Source organism: Suricata suricatta, chromosome 7 (assembly GCF_006229205.1).
Source record: "Suricata suricatta isolate VVHF042 chromosome 7, meerkat_22Aug2017_6uvM2_HiC, whole genome shotgun sequence".
NCBI classification, from domain to species: domain Eukaryota; kingdom Metazoa; phylum Chordata; class Mammalia; order Carnivora; family Herpestidae; genus Suricata; species Suricata suricatta.
The window spans coordinates 69,156,640-69,175,236 of NC_043706.1; the positions used below are offsets into that span (position 1 = coordinate 69,156,640).

General features: G+C 36.0%; 1 protein-coding gene across 3 annotated transcripts in view; it reads left to right on the plus strand.

The window, feature by feature from the left end:
• The window catches only part of BCKDHB (branched chain keto acid dehydrogenase E1 subunit beta), a 215,422-nt gene that overhangs the window by 78,158 nt on the left and 118,667 nt on the right, over nt 1–18,597 (plus strand). For all 3 annotated transcript variants that reach the window (XM_029945196.1, XM_029945195.1, XM_029945197.1), the window contains exons 7-8: nt 925–1,022; nt 3,255–3,365. In XM_029945196.1, coding sequence (XP_029801056.1) covers nt 925–1,022; nt 3,255–3,365 — 209 coding nt within the window. The remainder of the gene's footprint in view (nt 1–924; nt 1,023–3,254; nt 3,366–18,597) is intronic.

Here is an 18,597-nt window from a genome sequence, read left to right on the forward strand (position 1 = left end):
GATGAAAGATTACAGGGAAAGTGAACAAAAGGACTCTATATTTCCCCACTTCTACTGTTTCACTGCTCTCACATGGGAATTCAAGAAGGCTTCCCAGCCTAATGGGGCAATTCCGTCAACTTCCTCCTCAATTTCATTTAAAATTCACCTCATGATTTCATCTTGAATTTAGTCAACTCTGTATTGCTTGTGTTTAGTTGGGCAGAAATAATCATGAAATAGTTTTCTTTGGGATACTAGTGGCTTATTCTTCCTTTTGGCCTGGTAGAGCTGATTTAGCATATGTCTTTGAGATCTACAGGATTCAGCTTTGAAAATTAAGGTGTTGTCGGCTGCCATAGTTGAGGAAGTGTTCATAGAAGCAAGGTGCAAAAATAAAAAAAACTTAAATATTTGGCCCAACTATGTATGTTTTATTTTGCAAGCCTTCATAAATTTGCTTCTTGATAGAAAACTTGTCTGAGAACATATTTCAGCCTGATCAAATTTTAGAAGACCTGGCAAAAATTTTTTAGAACAGTTTTAGATTTACAGAAAAGGTGTGGGGAATGTAGAGGAGAGTTCCCACATAGAACCGCATGCAGTTTTCTGTATTATTAACATCTTCTATTAATATGACATATTTATGACAGTTGACACATATATTGACACATTGTTGACCAAAGCCCTTACTTTAAGGTTTTCTTAGTTTTTACCCAAAGTCCTTCTTCTGTTACAGGATAGCTGATATATTTTATACACTTACATTGTACTTTTTCATATGTGTAGTGTTGTTATGGGAGCCATATAATAAATGCTATTTCTGTAGGGAATTTGGGGGAAGAGTAAAATAAAGCTTAGCCACAATGAAATTCTTATATTCTCTTATGCACAAATGCCACTAGAAAAAGTAACTTTTGATTTTTTTTCCCGTGACATGTTCAGTTGAGCAGGTCCCTCTAGAACCGTACAACATCCCGCTGTCCCAGGCCGAAGTCATACAGGAAGGGAGTGATGTTACTCTGGTTGCCTGGGGCACTCAGGTGAGTAGCATGTGTAAGAACCGACAGTGTCCATGTTGGGCTCGGAAGCTCTCATTTTTAATCCTGATATTATAAAAATTAAAAGTCTTTTTCTTATAGCTGAAATTTTAGTCTTGTCAGTGCCACATCTATATTTGGTACTGATTTCCAGGTGAAAGTGAGGTACCAATTCAGTTATATTAAAATATATATGAATGTGGTGAAGCCGTTAAAAATCTGTTGAGTTTATAAAATGGATTCATTAAAAATTGTTTCTTTTGAGGCACACATTATACATCCTCACTGCGGGTTTCTGCACTTGACCTGGCATCTTTTTCATCACAGCTGCTGCCATCTCATGTGATTATGTGGGCCATCTGGTGGTCCAGTGTCCGAGTTCTGTACCTTCCTCTGTTCCAGTGAGCCTCCATTTTGATCTGCCTCCATTGTCCCAGTGCCTGTCAGCCTGCCCTGCCTCCAGACTTTGAAGCTTGGCACTCTTTGTTCCTCTGGCCATAGACTTCTATCTTTGACTTTTCTCTCTCCTTTTGAAGAAATGGTCCATTTTTCTTTTTCTGTGTAAAGGAAATACTTATTTTAGGAAATTTGGTGCAATGTTAAATAACACAAATAACAGAAATCATTTGTAATACTACAACCTCCTACTCTTCTCTCCACTAGATGTTTGGCTGGGAGAGCCAGTCCTTCCGGTTTCTTACCTCCAAGAGGGAAAATCTTGTATCTGTATCTCTTTCACTCAAGTTAGTGTATTGGATTCTATGTCCTATAACTTGTTTTTTCCTCATACCTGCCATGGCTGCTGTCACTCATTTCTCCTTTCTCTTTGTCCTCAAAAGAGGTGTCTGCTTTTCATAGCTACCTCTACACATCTTTCAGATTATATTTCAGTTTGCCGTCTCCTGGGCTCTAACTTACCAGCTGGTCTCTGCATCTTTAGTTTCTTCTTTCCACGTTGCTTTTATTAAAAAGGTGTAGGAGTGCCTGGTGGCTCAGTCAGTTAAGCGTCTGGATTCAGCTCAGGTCATGATCCCATGGTTCGTGAGTTTGAGCTCCACAATGGGCTCTATGCTGACAGCTCAGAGCCTGGATGCCCTTCAGATTCTGTGTCTCCCTCTCTCTCTACACTACTCCATTGATGTTCTGTCTCTCTCTCCTTAAAAAAAAAAAAAATATTAAAAGATGTTTTAAAAAATTAAAAAAAAAATTTCTTAGCCATGCCTGGGTGACTCAGTAGGTTAAGCATCTGACTTCAGCTCAGGTCATGATCTCACAGTTCATGGGCCCCATGTTGGACTCTCGGCTGACAGCTCAGAGCCTGGAGTCTGCTTCAGGTTCTGTGTCTTCCTCTCTCTCTGCCCCTCCCCTGCTCATGCTCTTTCTCTCTCTGTCTCAAAAATAAACATTAAAATAATTTTTAAAGGTGTGTATTTCTTCTCTATCTAAAAAATACCTTTTCTCTACCCGGCTTTTCCCTTAAATACTGGTACATCTTCTACTTTCTTTTATCACTAAACTTAAGCAAATGTTTTCTACTACCTATATTTAATTCCTTAACTTTCTTATATCCTTGTACTTTATGAGTTCTGTTCCCACTAACTTACTACTACTATTTCTGCTAACATTCCTAATTTTCTAATGGTTAAACCCAACCCTTACCCCATATCACTCTGGTGTATGACACTGACTACTAATTTTATGAATCACTTTCATCCTTATTTTCTGAGATATATTGTCTCTTGATTTTTCTTTCTGTTTTTGTTTGTTTCTTTGTTTGGTTTTTGTTGTTGTTCTTTTCTTTATTTTTTTTTAAACTTTTTAAATTTTTTTAAAATGTTTTTGTTTTTTAAGTGAATAACTCCTTCTCCATTTTCCCCTTACATGTTGTTCATCTACAGGCTTCCATGATTTCTGCCCTTTATTTCTGCTTCCTCATGCTTTCTCTAGAAACTCAGCCTACTCCCATGACTTTACCTTCTGTATGCTGGTATCTTTAGAATCAATGTCTCTATCAATGACTGATCTCCTTTTCTTTAAGAACATCTTCTGTTTTCTAGATATCTATGTTTATTATCTTTGTAGAATATGGGATTCAACATTTCTGAAACATTTAATTCTTCATGCAAATCGGTTTCTCTGACTTTAAACACCACTGTTTTCTATTAACGATGTCAGAATTCAGCTAACTTTCCAGGTCTCAATCTCTGTGCTTATTCTTTGCTGTTTTTATTTCAGGTTCATGTCATCCGAGAGGTGGCTTCCATGGCTCAAGAAAAGCTTGGGGTGTCCTGTGAAGTCATTGATCTGAAGACTATACTACCTTGGGACATGGATACAGTTTGCAAGGTATGAATACAGTGTTGATAGAGCATCATTTCCTTAAACTCTTGGGCCATATTTATCGGCAGTTTGTAAAGAATTGTTCTGAAATTTTGAGCTTCATGAGCATTTTCAAGTGATTGAAAACTTTAAAATTTACACCGTGACAGAAACATATGCTGTATAATCAGCTTAATGCTCAAGGAAACCAATCACTTGACAGTTTTTCCCTTCAATTCTCTGTTTAAAATATTACAAAGCTGGAGTAGCACAATAGAAGCCTATCGGGTATGTTGGAAGTCACTTTTGGTTTTAACTACTAACCATTTGAACTACTTATGATTTGATAAGCATAGCTTAATATAGTTCGCTAAGTGGTCTGGCTGATTTTCATTTTTCTCCTCTCCAGAAGAGACAGAGATGGATTATGTTAAAAACAAAACATAGCAAAAAAACAAAACAAAACAAAACAAAAAAAACACACCCCTCTTGGCATGATCTCAATAATGTGAATCACAGTTTAAATGTTATGTTGTGGAATTCTGACTGCTCTTAGTTTTCTACCTAAGCAACTGCTTGGTAGTCCCCTCTTAGGAATAGAGTTCAGTTCTCATTTATTTGGCTGTAACTGAGATCTTTCATATTAATGTACAGTTAAATGAAAGTACATCTGTTCCCACTGTGGTATGTAAGGCAGATTAAGCCTTTTTTTGTGATGGTCATATCTACCAAAGTTTAGGTAATGTTGCTTATATTACTTTTTCTTGATTTACTGTTATAACAAATGAGTCATAAGACTGAGGGTATTCTATGTTTATTATTTTTAAAGAAGTTTAGCATTCTCATAGCTTTTATAGGCTGTTTCTTAGGTTAGTCATGTAAAAGAAATCTGCAGCGACTACTGATGTCAAAGCACAACCCAGGTTATATTTAGGTAAAGATTGTTTTACAATTTAATGGAAGACTTAAGATTTGTTACAGTAAATGATTTGTGGACTCACTTGACATCATCTAAACACTGGACATGGTTACAAATGGTTTCAACAGTATTCTAAGTCTTTAGATTTGTAGTTTTCATCATTAAGGGCAGTATTTTAGGTTGAATTATTTGAGACTGCATGAAAGTAATGCCTCTTCAGGCAGATCCTGGTTTTGATGTTCCAAATTATGGAAAGCTAGAACTGATAGCCTTTGGCCCAGAATGGGCTTCTTTTTTTGCCACTGTGCCCCCACTTATTCTTGGGGTTTGTATTTACACAGCAAAAGGTGCTTTTACATGGGAATATAGTGTTTTGTTGTAGTACAGTGGAAGCACTGATATATGGTCAGGACAAGTACTTTTAAACTTGTTATGTTTTTATATGCCCAAGCAATTTGTTGCAGCTTATGGTAAAGCATAAATGTAACAACACTTCAAGCTGGCAACTGTGAAAGTAAAGCGAAGAGAAAGGAAAAAAGAAGGGGGGTATTATTTGTTTATATTTATCTACACATAATTTGCTTGTGTGGAATGCCCCCTCCCTGTTTTATTAAATCTACTGGTTGCACTTTTGTACGATCCTGGAAAAGACAAAAGAGGGCTCTTTACTACTGGAAAAGATGAAAGGGGAGATGAGAGACCGCGACTGCGTGAGAAGGTGACGCATCACACCTGAGTCACCAGCATCCTCACCCTGGCCTTGCGTTCGGGTGCTTTTCATCATGCTCTTGTCTAGTTGATGACCTTGCTGTTACGACAGTGAAAGCCAGCTTGTCATCTCTTGATTACTTTCTGTGACTCTCTTCCTTGTTGATCATGGTGATCTTCTTTTCTTCCTACATGTATCAAAGAAAAGTTTTGATACTTGGTGTGTTTCTAGGATTTGGAGGTGACTTTAAAAAGAGGGCCCTATAGCTCAGTCTCATTAAAAGGGAGGCTTTTGTTGTTGTTTAACTACATAAAGTTTTTCTTTATGAATTCCATAGTAATCAAAATTTATTTTTAGTTTTTCTTTCAGTTAGTGCTGTTTCAGTTAGTGCCTGGGATTTTTTTTTTTTTTTTTTTTTTTTTTGGTCTTATGATAAAATTAGATCCCTCAGCTCTGTTCATGACATGTTAAGCTCAACACCAAAAATGCATCTTTGGAATACTTAATCAAGAAAAGCCTATTAAAGGTAAAAAAAAATCCTTATTGAAAACACACATTAGCACACTATGTATATAGTAAAATGACTCTGGAACAGTTGAGGAATTGGTTAATGAAGTCTGAATTTAACTGTGTTTTTAAAAACATACTACTTTTTGCTTAAACCTTGAAGCATTGTTTGGAAGTTATAGTCCTGAAATATTGCTTGGGGACAGAAAGTAGCAGAGGTTTTCTTTTTAATGTTTTATTTATTTTTGAGAGAGAGAGAGAGAGAGAGAGAGAGGAAGTGTGAGTAGGGGAGGGTCAGAGAGAGGGAGACACAGAATCCGAAGACAGGCTCCAGGCTCTGAGCTGTCAGCACAGAGCCTGACATGGGGCTTGAACCCACAAAATGCAAGATCATGACCTGAGCCAAAGCCAGATGCTTAACTGACTGAGCTACCTAGGTGCCCTGAAGCAGCAGAGTTTTTGAATGTTGTTCAGAGGAATGACAAAATTGGAGACCTAAGTGGGTCTAAGAACCATAATTTATTTACTCAATTCTGAACCTCATATTAAAGAACTAAGCTGGAAACCTCTGAAAAGCAGAATAAAAATTCCTGGGTTTTGAGTTGCCTAGGAGACCAGGACTTGCCCTGGGTATTTGGGGTGTGAATAGGGTGGGGTGGCTTAAGAACCTCAGTGAGGAGAGTTGAAAGCCCAGGAATGAGTGGCAAATGGACTGCTTTTACTTGGGGGGACCTGCCAAGAAAATTTCACTTGGGAACTGAGAATCCAGGTGGACAAACTCCATGTTTGATTGGGTTGCAATGACAGAATGGGAAACTTGGTGGGCAGTGCTGGTGGGGGTGTATCTGTTAAACACACAGTTGGTATTCTATTCAAGATATTTTCTAAATTCTAAAGCTGTGTATGGTGGGAGCTAAACCGAAAATAAATACCTGAAAGGCCAAGCCATCACTTGAGACTAAAGTGTCAAAGACCAGTCATATTTTCAGTTGAAAGCTATGAAGTCAGGTCTTAGGATTTGAGTCAAACCAGAAGTAGATCATAGCTTCCCAAATTTACAATATAGCCTCCCCCCTCTCAGTTCCTTTACTGGATTAATGTAATTTACCTTCTGCTCTGTCTGCCCAGCAGAACAAGGAGACAGTCTTCTCATCATCTAGAACCTTTGTGAATCCGCATTCAATAAAAAATTACTGAGTATATGAAGAGAAAGGACCATTTGATACAAAACTAAGAGAAAACACAAACAATAGAAAACAGAAACACAGGTGATTCAGATACTGGAGTTAGAAGAAAAGAACTTATTTTATGTTTAGAAATGTAGTATAAGAAGAAAAGGAACAAAAGAGTGGAGAATTACCCTATAGGGTGTGTGTGTGTGTGTGTGTGTGTGTGTGTGTGTGTGTGTGTGTGTGAGAGAGAGAGAGAGAGACAAAGAGAGAGAGAGAGAGAAAACATTTTAGAACCAAAGAAATATTTGTCAATAAGAAGCCAGTGGATGTGTTTATAAACTTATTGGACTTAGTAGATGATAGTACTAATGAACTAGAAGGCAAGTATGTAGAAAATGTCCAAACTGAAGCACAGATTGGGGGAAAATAAAATCGACTAAAACAGAAGAGAGCATAAAACACATTGGAGATCTGGTTAAAGATCTGTCCCATGTATGATTTGAATTCCAGAAGGTAAAGAGAGAATGAATTGGTCAGAAACAATATAAAAAAATATTTCTCATGAAACTTTCAGGATATCACTGTAGTCAAGAGGATTTGTGAGCCTCTAAGGATGTATTAAAAAAACAAAACCCACACCCATGTACCACAATGAGATGACATCTTAAATTGCTGAAGATGCCAACCTAACATTCTATACCCAGTGAAAACTACTCTCAGAATTCAGATGAAATAAAAAATACTTTAGACAAATAGAAACTGAGAAAATTAATTACCAGCACATTTTCACCAGAAGAAATATTACAAGGGGGTTCTTTAGGCAGAAGGAAAGTAATCGTTGAAAACAGTCAGCATGGGGCTCAAAAGGGGTTAAAATATTCCATTGTTCTAGGATTATTAAGTGTAAGATTTTTGTTACATTACAGTACGTTAGGGATGCATGTTATAACCTCTGAATTAAAAACTGAAATAATAGTGAAAGCATATTTCCAGCAAATTAAAAAGGGAACTATAGATTCATAGAAATATTTGCTTTAAAAAAGAGGAAAATATATATTTAAAAAAAAACCCCAAAAAGCAAAACAGATGTGTCACTAGAAAACAGAGGATAGATATAAGCCCAAGTGTATAAATAGTAAACACAAATGGATTAAATCTAGTAAAAGCCTTCATTAAAAACTTCATTAAAAAATGATACCAATATAGGATACCTGGGTGGTTCAGTTAGTTGAGTGTCTGACTCTTGAATTCAGCTCATTATCCTAGCTGGGTTGGTGGGATCAAGCCCTGTTTCAGGCTCTGTGCTGACCATGGAGCCTGCTTAAAATTCTCTCTCTTTCCCTCTGCCCCTCTCCCCCATTCATCCTCTCTCTTTAAAAAGATCAATCAACCGGTAATACCAATGTGTAGCTTAAAATAGATACTTTAAATATAAGGTCACAGAAAATTGGAAAGGGATGGAAAAAAGACTGCTGATGTAGCCATACTAATTTCAAATAAAACTTTTAAGGCAAGTCACATTACTAGAAATAAAGAACATTTCATAATGCTAAAGGAATCCATCTTCCTTGAGGAAGTCACAATCTTAAATCTATTATGTTCTCAGTAGCATAGTTTCAAAATACATAAAGCAAAACAAAATACAAAACTAAAAGGAGATGTACACATATCCACAATCATAGTGGGAGACTGACACTGTTCCTAAAAAACTGATCAAACAAGCAGGTAATATCAGTAAGTATATAGAAGACCTGAGGAGTTAACTTGTCCTAATTGTGTACTCAAACTATATAAGGAATCATTTTTTTTTCCCACTGAAGAATAATTAACATACAGTATTAGTTCCTGGTGGATAGCATGGTGATTCAATATTTATATACTTTTCAATACTTATGTACTTTACGAAATGATCACACAATATGCCTAGTTCAATTGAATATGGAACATTTCTCAAAACCGACCAAATGCTAGGACATAAACACATAATGCTAAACCTCAGAAATTTGAAGTCATTTAGAGAATGTTCAAACAACAGTGGGATCCAGTTAGAAATTGAGATTAAAAAAAAAACAAAAAAGCCTCAAGTTTCTACAAATTAAATAATCTACGTTTAAATCATGGGTTATAAACTGCAACAAAAATTAGAAAAATACTGAACTGAAGGGTTATGAAGTTATTACATATCAAAAATTTCAAGATTCAGCTAAAGCCATGCTCAGATAGAACTGTCTGACTATGTAAATACATATATTTAGAAAACAGAAATAAGAACAAAAAAATTAATGATCTGAATTTTCATCTCCAGAAAGAAAATCAAACCTAGAGAAAATGGAATCAATGTAGTGATTAAAAGTATAAATCAGTAAAACAGAAAATGTATAATAGGGAAGTTTAATAAAGTAAAAATAGATCATTGAAGAGATTAATGTACTTGATAAACTTTTAGTAAGACTAATGAAAAAAAAACAGGACAAAAACAAATGACAAATGTCAGGTATAGAGAAAGAGAAATGACAGATACAGACAATAGAAAGATACTAAGAGAATATCATGAATAATTTTACAAATAAGTTTTGGGTGACATGGACAGACTCCTTGGAAAATACAATGTTTTCAAAATAATAATTAAATGACTTCAGCAGTCATATATCAAAGAAATTGAATTCATGTTTATTAATCCTTATATAAGGAAAACCCTAGACCCATGGGCCTTCCTGGTGAATTCTTTAAAACACAATTCTTATACAAACTCTTACAGAAAATAGAACAAGAGGAAAAACTCCCACATTCTTTTTATAAGGCTGGCATAATCTTCATATCAAACCTGTTTCTTACAGTATATAAAGCAAAATAATAGACAAATTTTTCTTAACATAGATCTAAAAATCTGAAATGAAATATTGGAAAGTCAAATCCAGCCATATATAAAAAGATGAAGGTGATGGTTTATTTCAAGTGTGCAGAGGATGTTTGCACACAGTGGTTGATGCAATTTCCCACTTCAACAGAAAACAGGAAAAACAATCCTGATGATCTTCCTAATACAGAAAAACATTTGTTAAAAGTCAATATCCGTTCATAATGAAAATTTCTTAGTAACCTAGAAATAGAATTGAATTCTATTAATATGATAAAGAGTAGCTTTATCTTGTAGCTATGAATAACTATAAAGAGCCTGCAGCAGAAATTATATTTCCTAGTGAAATTTTGACCGCTTTTCCAGTGAGATCCAGGAATGCAACAAGGATGCCTATACATAAAGCAAGAGGTACAAAGATCATAGAGATTGGGAAGAAGTAAAACTTAGGATTCATAGATAATGTGATTTGTATGTAGGAAGATCTAGTAGAATCTGTAGGCAAATTATTAGAATTGAGTGTACCAACTCTCCTGGACACAAGGTCAATATATAATTATTATATTTTTATATACCAGCAACAAACAGAAAATCAATTGATGATATTTGCAAAAGCATCAAAGAATCAAACATCTAGGGAGACATTGAGGGATGCATATGTAACAAGTTTATGCAGAGAATCACAAAATATTAATCAGAGAAATTGGAGAAGCTGCAAGCCACTAAAGCACATACCCTATAGTCAAGATATGTTATAAGGTTATAGTAGTTACAATGTTGTAATGGGGTAAAGATGGACCACTGTGCCGCCATTGATTAACTTTTTATAGACTTAGAGCTTTGGTATGCTATGACCAGAGGAAGTTTTTCCCGTTATTAGGCCAGAAACCCATACCCCCTCTAAGTAGAGCTCTTCTTCCCAGACTCCCCATGTGTAAGAACCAGGATTGGGTGTTGAGGGCTTGAAGGGACTTTCCCGCTGAGAAACAGACCACATTCAGAGTGAGTTGAAAAGTGAGCTACCAGTTAAAAAAAAAATAAAAAAACCAATGGCTGGGCACAGAGTTAGGCTTGAGGGACTGTCCAGCTTGAAATGAAGCTTGTTGTTGTTGTTTTTAATGTGTAGAAATTCAGAGAAGCTGCCTATGGAAAATAAGAACCTGATGACAGTCTTTAAAAGAAACTCAGGATTCAAGAAGAATATTGTCATTTGACATGGAATTAACTATATAACATTGCCAAAAAGAAAAGAAAAATGACAGTTTACAAGGTGTGGGTGATTTCCATGTTTGTGGAGAAGAGAAGAGAGCTCTGACACAGAACTTTGACATGCTTTACTTTAGTTGAAGATTGAATTATGCTAATTATTGAAATAAAGAAGGGTTCACCTTTACCACTTGGAGTCTTTTTAAGTCCTCTCTCCTTCATGTTCTGCCTGCCTACATTCAGTTCCAAAGCAGATCCTGCTAGCTTTGCCTCCACCGTATGTCCAGAAATCTGACCACTTCCTTTAATGCTGTTACCCTTGATCCTGGTCCAAACTGTGGGCATTTCTCACCTGGGTTTTGGCCACAGCCTCAACTACTGTCTTGCTTCTTCCCCTTCCTTGCCGTAGGCAGGACTTATGCTTTCACATGTGAGTCACATCATGTCCCTTCTAGTCTCAAATGGCCTCGGTAGTTTCCTATTAAATTTATTGTGGAAGGTCAAGTTTCTTAGCAATGTCTACAAGGATTTACCTTGTCTAACCACGTTCCACACCCCACTGCCCATCCCCACTTCAGGAAATGCTCTTCATGGACTCTCAACCAAGTGAATCTGTTAGGTCACTACTCAAATACCATTGTCTCATTTAAGCCTTTTTGACCTGCTTACTTAATATTAGATCCCATGCCTCTTGCCAAGACTCCCCTTTACCCCTTCTTCTTCTTTTTTTCCTAGAGAGATGAAATGATCTAACTATTCTCCAACTTTATTATTTATACTGTTGATTTTCTTCCTCTCTTAGCAGGTAAGTTCTGTGAGGGTAGGGTCTCTTGTCTGCTGGGTCACTGCTGAATTATCAGTATCTGAAAACAATGCTTGGCATAGGTTTGGTGTTCAATAGATATTTGCTGTGAAATTAATATGAATATCAGCAAAAATAAGTTTGATAATATGCTATGAAGACCATTTACTATTAAAATGTTTTGATTATGGTACTTTTTCTTATTTTTGTTGCTTATACAAAGGTTAAAAAGTAACCTTAAAATATTGCAGTATGAATCAGTCTATGTTGGGGCACCTCAGTGGCTCAGTTAGTTAAGTGACAGACTCTTGATTTCGGCTCAGGTCATTATCTCACAGTTCATGAGTTCGAGCCCCGTGATGGGCTCTGTGCTGACCCAGGTGGAGTCTGCTTGAGATTCTCTTCCTCTCTCTCTGCCCCTCCCCCACTCATGAGCATGTGCACACTGTCTCCCAAAATAAATAAATAAACTTAAAAAATCCATTTTAAGCTGAAGCATTTATTTTAAAGTTTTAAGTTTTAGTTTGACCTTAGTTTTTAGTTTGTTTTATTTTTCTTGACTATTGTGCATTTTTCAGAATGGTATATAGAAATTGCCATTTAAATTCTCATATAATAGGCCCAATTTATTCTGAAACACAAAGTGAAACTGACTACACTAAACATCAGTTATCTATAATTTCTGAGAAATGAGTTCTTATAATTTTCTGCATAGATGAGAGTTACCATTTCTGTGTAGCAGCTTTTAAAACGTCTTAACTTTTTGCATGTCAATATTTTCAAAACCTTTTCACTTATACTTTCTCAAGGAAAACATAATGTATATAATCTCATCTTTCAAAAATAATTTAGTCCAAACAAACATGCGTTGTTACACTGTGTTAAGACATTTACATTTATTAAGGTATATGGTTTTTTACTTCACGGATATATTTCTGTGCTTAATTTCATGGTTTTAAGCCTTTTTAAATTTAAGTTTTCTTTTATCTTTTGCTGTCATATCAACGCCAACTGTGCCTAGGATCCAGATGACCAGACTTTATAACTGAGACCTGTACGTTGGCCAGGGAAGGCCTGTAATGATTTCTCATGAATCAAGAACACATGCTTTACTCTTCAAATGTTATGATATTAATTTGGGCTTTTCAGAACCTTTCTGCTCTTATTTCCTTGCCTGCTTTGCAGGTGGGTCATTAATATGGAATGCAGAGCTGGTCAGCCTGGGCCGGTTCCCTTGGGCCTTCCTACTCATCCCAGGAGTGACCTGTGACTTTTAATATCCATCACAGCTATTACGCCCTGCTTCCGATCAGGGGTTTCGTCTGTTCAGACAGACTGATACAACATACTGTCTCAAAGCCCCTCCCCTCTCTCTCCCCCAAAGTAACCTACTTTTTCTGAGGTACTCAGGAGATGGGTCACTACCTTTTTAAATTTTGGAAATGGTATAGAAAGGAGCTTCCTCTTGACCCTGTCTGCCCTTCCCTCTACCTCTCTTGCTTTCCCTCTCTTTTCCCTTTCCACCCTGAATTATGTAGCAAAAGAAGATGATGTGTCCATCGATGCAGATGTTTGTTTTTTGGTTACATGTTGAGGTATTGGTAGTCTCAGTATTTCAAGGGCATCTTAGGAGCAGAGCAAGGCCTCAGTGAGAGTGCGATGTGGGACAACATCTGGAAGTAATTGCACTATGGCCTGAGGAAGTGACTATACTTGGGAAGGAGGATTTAACAATCTCTTCTGTCCTTTCATTCCAGCTCTTTCTCTTTCTTTAAAAGACCTCCCTGGTGAGGAGCCTGGGGGCTCAGTTGGTTAAGCATATGACTCTTGATCTTGGCTCAGGTCATGATCTTAGGGTTCGCGAGTTTGAGCCCCATGTGGGGGCTCTGTGCTGACAGCTCTGGATTCTCTCTTCCTCTGTTTCAGCCCCTCCATTACTCCTGTGCACATTCTCTCTCTCTCTTTCTCACTCTCTCTTAAATAAATAAATAAATAAATAAATAAATACACAAACAGTTTAAAAAAAGACCTCACTGGGACCATGGATAAAGGTAAGGCCGGTTCTAAGACTGGCAGGTGGAGTTGCAGCAGGAGGTTCTGGGAGCTGAGTCCTTTAATAAGAAAGGAAAGGTTTATTACAGGTGCAGAACTGGGAAGAAGTTACTGGGTGTGTCTAATCATTTATAGATAAAGAACCAAGTTTGCTTATTTGTGCCTGGTATTAATGTATTTGTGAATAGTGCGAAACAGGTTTAGCAGATTCACAGTACCATTGAAGATCAACATAAACTCATAAAGGTTATATTTTATGACTTTAATTGTAGTTTTGTAGCCTTCGAGTTTATTTTTATTTTCATAGGGTTGATTTTAGATTACCTTAGATTTAATTTTTATTAAGATTACCAACAATTGCAAGGTAATATTTAGGGTCTATACTTTGTACTGAATGGCTCTAAATTGGTTTTATGGGGAAGTTGGAGAATTTGCCTTTAGAGAATCTACAATGGTTTAGTACTACCAGTTACATACATTTGTTTTTTAGTTGATTTCTTGGACCCGATTGAATAATACTAGCTTTTTTGCTTGAGGCTTTTAATTTGTGAGGTAGAGGGGAGAGAATATGAGAAAGAATGAGAACTAGAGCAATACTAGAGTGTTGGGGGTGGGGTGGGGAAGGGAGCTGATGATTACCTGTCACCACTAGAGGCCTCTCTTAAGCCAGATTTCATGGAAATCAGGTTTCCATAGTGGGGCCCGGCTCTGTCATTGTAAATTGAGCATATTTTATGTTGTAGTTCTGAATAAATAGTATGAGAGCATTTCCCCCCTAGAACACGTAATCCAACCCAAATGTTTTCTTTAATGTGTTCATCAGAACTGATGATCTGTTAGGCTGAAAACAAATTAGGAGTCTCCCTCTGTTCTTCTCTCTCACTCTCTAAATAAGCTTTTGGTAAAAACATGTAATCAAAGAATATGTCCAGAAGACATGTCTGTTTGACAGGGAAAGGATATTTAGTTTAAAAGTGTTACTGATTTACCATCTTGTATTTAATTGTTGAGAGTGGTATATATTTTTTTGATGTAGAGTATAAATAACTTTAAGTTGTATATTTAAAATTCCATATATTTCTTTCATGATTATAATAATCTTCTAATATCAAAACCCTATTTAAGAAATGATTCAAAAATCTGTTTTTAGACTTAATATTGTCTGGGGTAAAAATTAAATGCTTTCCTATAGAAGTAATGAAATTATCATTTTTAGTTTGGAATTATTTTGGATGTGGGTTAACATTGTCAAGAATGCAAAGTGAGGGCAAGGCCATCCTTCCTGATAAGAATAGTTGTTCTGTTCCAAAATAGGAAGGCTGACAATTTGGAACTTGGTTCTGCCTTTGCCAACCCCTAGTTCCTATAGCATTTTCTTTGTCATGACCATAACTAGTTAGTGGTACTAACGGGAGGAGTTCTAAGTTATCAGGTGCTATATTTGGGATGTGGCTTCTACATATACTGTCCTGAAGTGAGGCTCTTGGATGGAAGTTTCCTCTGAGTTCCATGAGGACAGGGGAGTCTTGTGAATTTTATTACTGTATCCCTCAGAATTTTGAAGAGTATACAGCATAGAAAGGAAAGGAAATATTTGTTGTTGAAATGTTATTACATTTCAAAAATAGCACAAATATAATAATAATGTAATAATAATTTAGTTTTTCAGTGAAATAAAGGAGAAAGTGGTGATTTCTTTAGGAAAAAATACCCTGAGAGTATCACTCCTGCTACGTGGTCTATTTTTGGTATGACACATGTTTTAGATATGTTTTGAGAAAGATTAAAATAATGACTGTATACTTTGTATAACTTTGTATAATATACATAATACAGCAAGGTTTAACATAGTGCCTAGTGAATGAATGGTAAATAAGGGTTTAAAACAGCATGTTCTGTGCATATTTCCTTTAGTATTCACAACGGTTCTGCTAAGTAGGTCGGTGCCATTATTTATAGGTGAGAAAACTGAGGTTTGGAGAAGGGAGAGTAACTTGCTGCATCCAGGTCACAGAGCCGATTAGATCCCTGGGCTGGTAGCCTTTGCCTGTGAGAAGCATGCATCCTCTCAAGCAGCGTTTAAGCAGAATTTGTAAATATTTTTCAGATGTGATGAAACAACTGTGAATCATGCTATAATTTGTATGTGACTTGCAAGTATAGATGATATTGGCAATAGAAATGTATTTATGGGGAGGGTAGTTTCTGTTTATTTTGTGTGGGCTTTCTCTCAGAACTGTTAAATGTTCTGATGCAGTCATTTCCATTCTCTAGGCTAAGAATTTCTATTCCCATTTTAGAAATGAGGAAACTGTGTCTCAGAAAGCACAGAAACTCGCGAAGTCGCTTGGCTAATAAGTGACAGAACTGCAGTTCAGTCTTAGGTCTTCAATCCTGGCACGCTGACATTTTCATAGTATAACCATGCCTCATGTTAGGATCGTCATTTTACAGTTATCTAACTTCATGCTTTAAAAAGTATCATTTGAGTTTTGCCGATGAAAAACTTCTAAATTTGAGCTTGCAAATATTTTATAACATTTCAAGAATTTTCTTTCACATTTGCCCACCTGTGTAACACTTTTGAAAGAATGTAACATTCCTAAATACTGTATACACCTCGTAAATCACACTGCCATATTTCATTTCATTTGGCATTATATTTTTTCCTTCTACATGGACTGGAGAAAGCAAGATTAAATTTTATAATTACATTTTTCCATTTCCAATCCCATTTGATTTGTCCCCTTATACACTTAAATTATTTGAGTTTCACTCAAGATTTTCATTTTGTTGAAACTATTTGCTTTTGCTGTTAAGAATATCAGTGAAAAGAGAGAAATCCATTACCTCATTTCATAATGAAAAAAGCTCATAGGCACTTTGTGTTCTTAGTTTAACATTTTGGGTGTAATGTAAGAAATCTACATTTGTTCAATTTTTGTTCTTTTTTTTTTGATGGCCATTAAACTTGTCCTTACACTTAGGAAATTATAGCATTTATGCTATGATTGTTAAGTTTTCCTTGCCTTTTCTGTTATAACACCTTAGTCTTGCTTTTCTAGCTGTTATAATTTAACTTAAAACTCTATTGAAACTGAGGTCTACAAAGGTTCTTAAAAAATAAAATTGGGGAATAGTAACATTTCTATTTTTTGTCTATTCCAAAAATAAAATTGGGGAATAGTAACATTTCTATAATTTGTCTATTCCAAAATTGAAACTACTCTTATCTGTTATGGATAGTCAGCCCTTCCAAATACATACATTCCCTGGCACACACTTTTGTTGCTTTTTCTTTCAGGAACTTGCTTTTCTCTCTGTTTATGTTTTCTTTTAATGTTTTTTAAGTGTTTATTTATTTTTGAGAGACAGAACATGAGCAGGGGAGGGGCAGAGAGAGAGGGAGACACAGAATCTGAAGCAGGCTCTAGGCTCTAAGCTGTCAGCACAGAGCCCAATGTGGGGCTTGAACTCATGACCTGAGCCAAAGTTGGATGCTTAACCATCTGAGCCACCCAGGCGCCCCTGTTTTCTTTTATATCTATAAGTTGCATGGTTTCTTATGTAGTGTTTACACACTTCAAGTTTCTTTTTCAGTACTTTTTGCATTTTTGTTGATATTATGAATAGCATCATTGTTATTACATTTTTTCCTGTTTCCCCCCCTTGTTCTGTGTGTAATAGAAGAGATTACAAAAATTAAAGTCATACATTAACATGTCAATAACTCACGCAGTTTAATGGAGCATATAATGCAAAGCAACATTCTCCACCCCAAACCAGCCACTTTTAACCGCTTCTCTATTTTGTTATGATGGCTACTTCCATATCGCTAAGAAATTGCATTGTACAGGTATTTTGGCTTTAAAACTTGATTCATTTCTGTAAAGACCTCGATTCTAAACAAATACAAAAAATAACAGGATCTGTAGAAAACAGTAGGTTAGGCAGATCTCTTAAAACATACTCAACTTTGTTACTAGAGCAAAAAGGGTTTGTAACTAGCATCAGGAAGGAGAGAACCTGCTGAGTTAGGAAGTTAAAGGCAAAATTCATAAAAGTTGGGGGAACCATGTAATAAACACTTCTGAATCAGAGCAGATGGGCCGGCTTGAGTCAAGAGGCATAGTATATGGAACTTTTTCACGGAGTCTGTCAGCTCTGTGTTATGCTTTGCCTCTTACTGTGTTTCTTAGCAACATAAAACATTAATGGGCTGGGGCAAATTGCATATATGCCAACATGGTGTTTTTGACCTAAAACATGTTTCATACCTTTTTCCAGAAAATTGGGCTCCCCTTGCCCAGTCCTTCCTGTAACTCATCAGTGAATTGGGTTTGATTGATAGCATCTGGGTTACATCTTTATCTTCGTTGTGATGGAGACTGGACAATAGTTTTTTGGATTCTACCTTGAGAAAGTAGGATTAATAATTAAGGAAAGTTTTAGAATGTGGAGAATATGTTCCAAAGTTTTGGGTTATCCCACAATGAAAAGGTCCAATATGTACATATTCACATCTGTATATACACATCTACTTGTGTATGTATCAATGTATATATACCTTCATTTATCAATTTTAAACATTATTCCGCACTCTGCCACATGAAGATTCAATGTATTTGTATTACCTATTAGTTTCACCTTAACATTTCCCCAATTTTTAGTTTTTTTTTTTAATCTCTTCCACTGGTTGATTGTTTTTCTATTTTCACTAATTTTTTTTTTTTGCAGGAACTTTTTTTATTTGTGAGTTTTTTTCATATTTATTTATTTTTTAATTTATAATAGTTTATTGTCAATTTTCATTAATTTTTAAAGCTCTTGTTATATTACCTTTTCTCAGTATCCCTCCACATTTCACTGAATAAGATGACATTAATGCCCTCTCCCCCTGTCTTCTCCTCTCTCCTCTCTTCCAAGTCCTGTCTTCTAGCAGCTATCTATTTTTACATAGCTGAGACTGACAACATTGAATTCTGTTCTGTAACCATCATTAAATCTTCCAAACTTTTGATTGTGAAAGTTAACC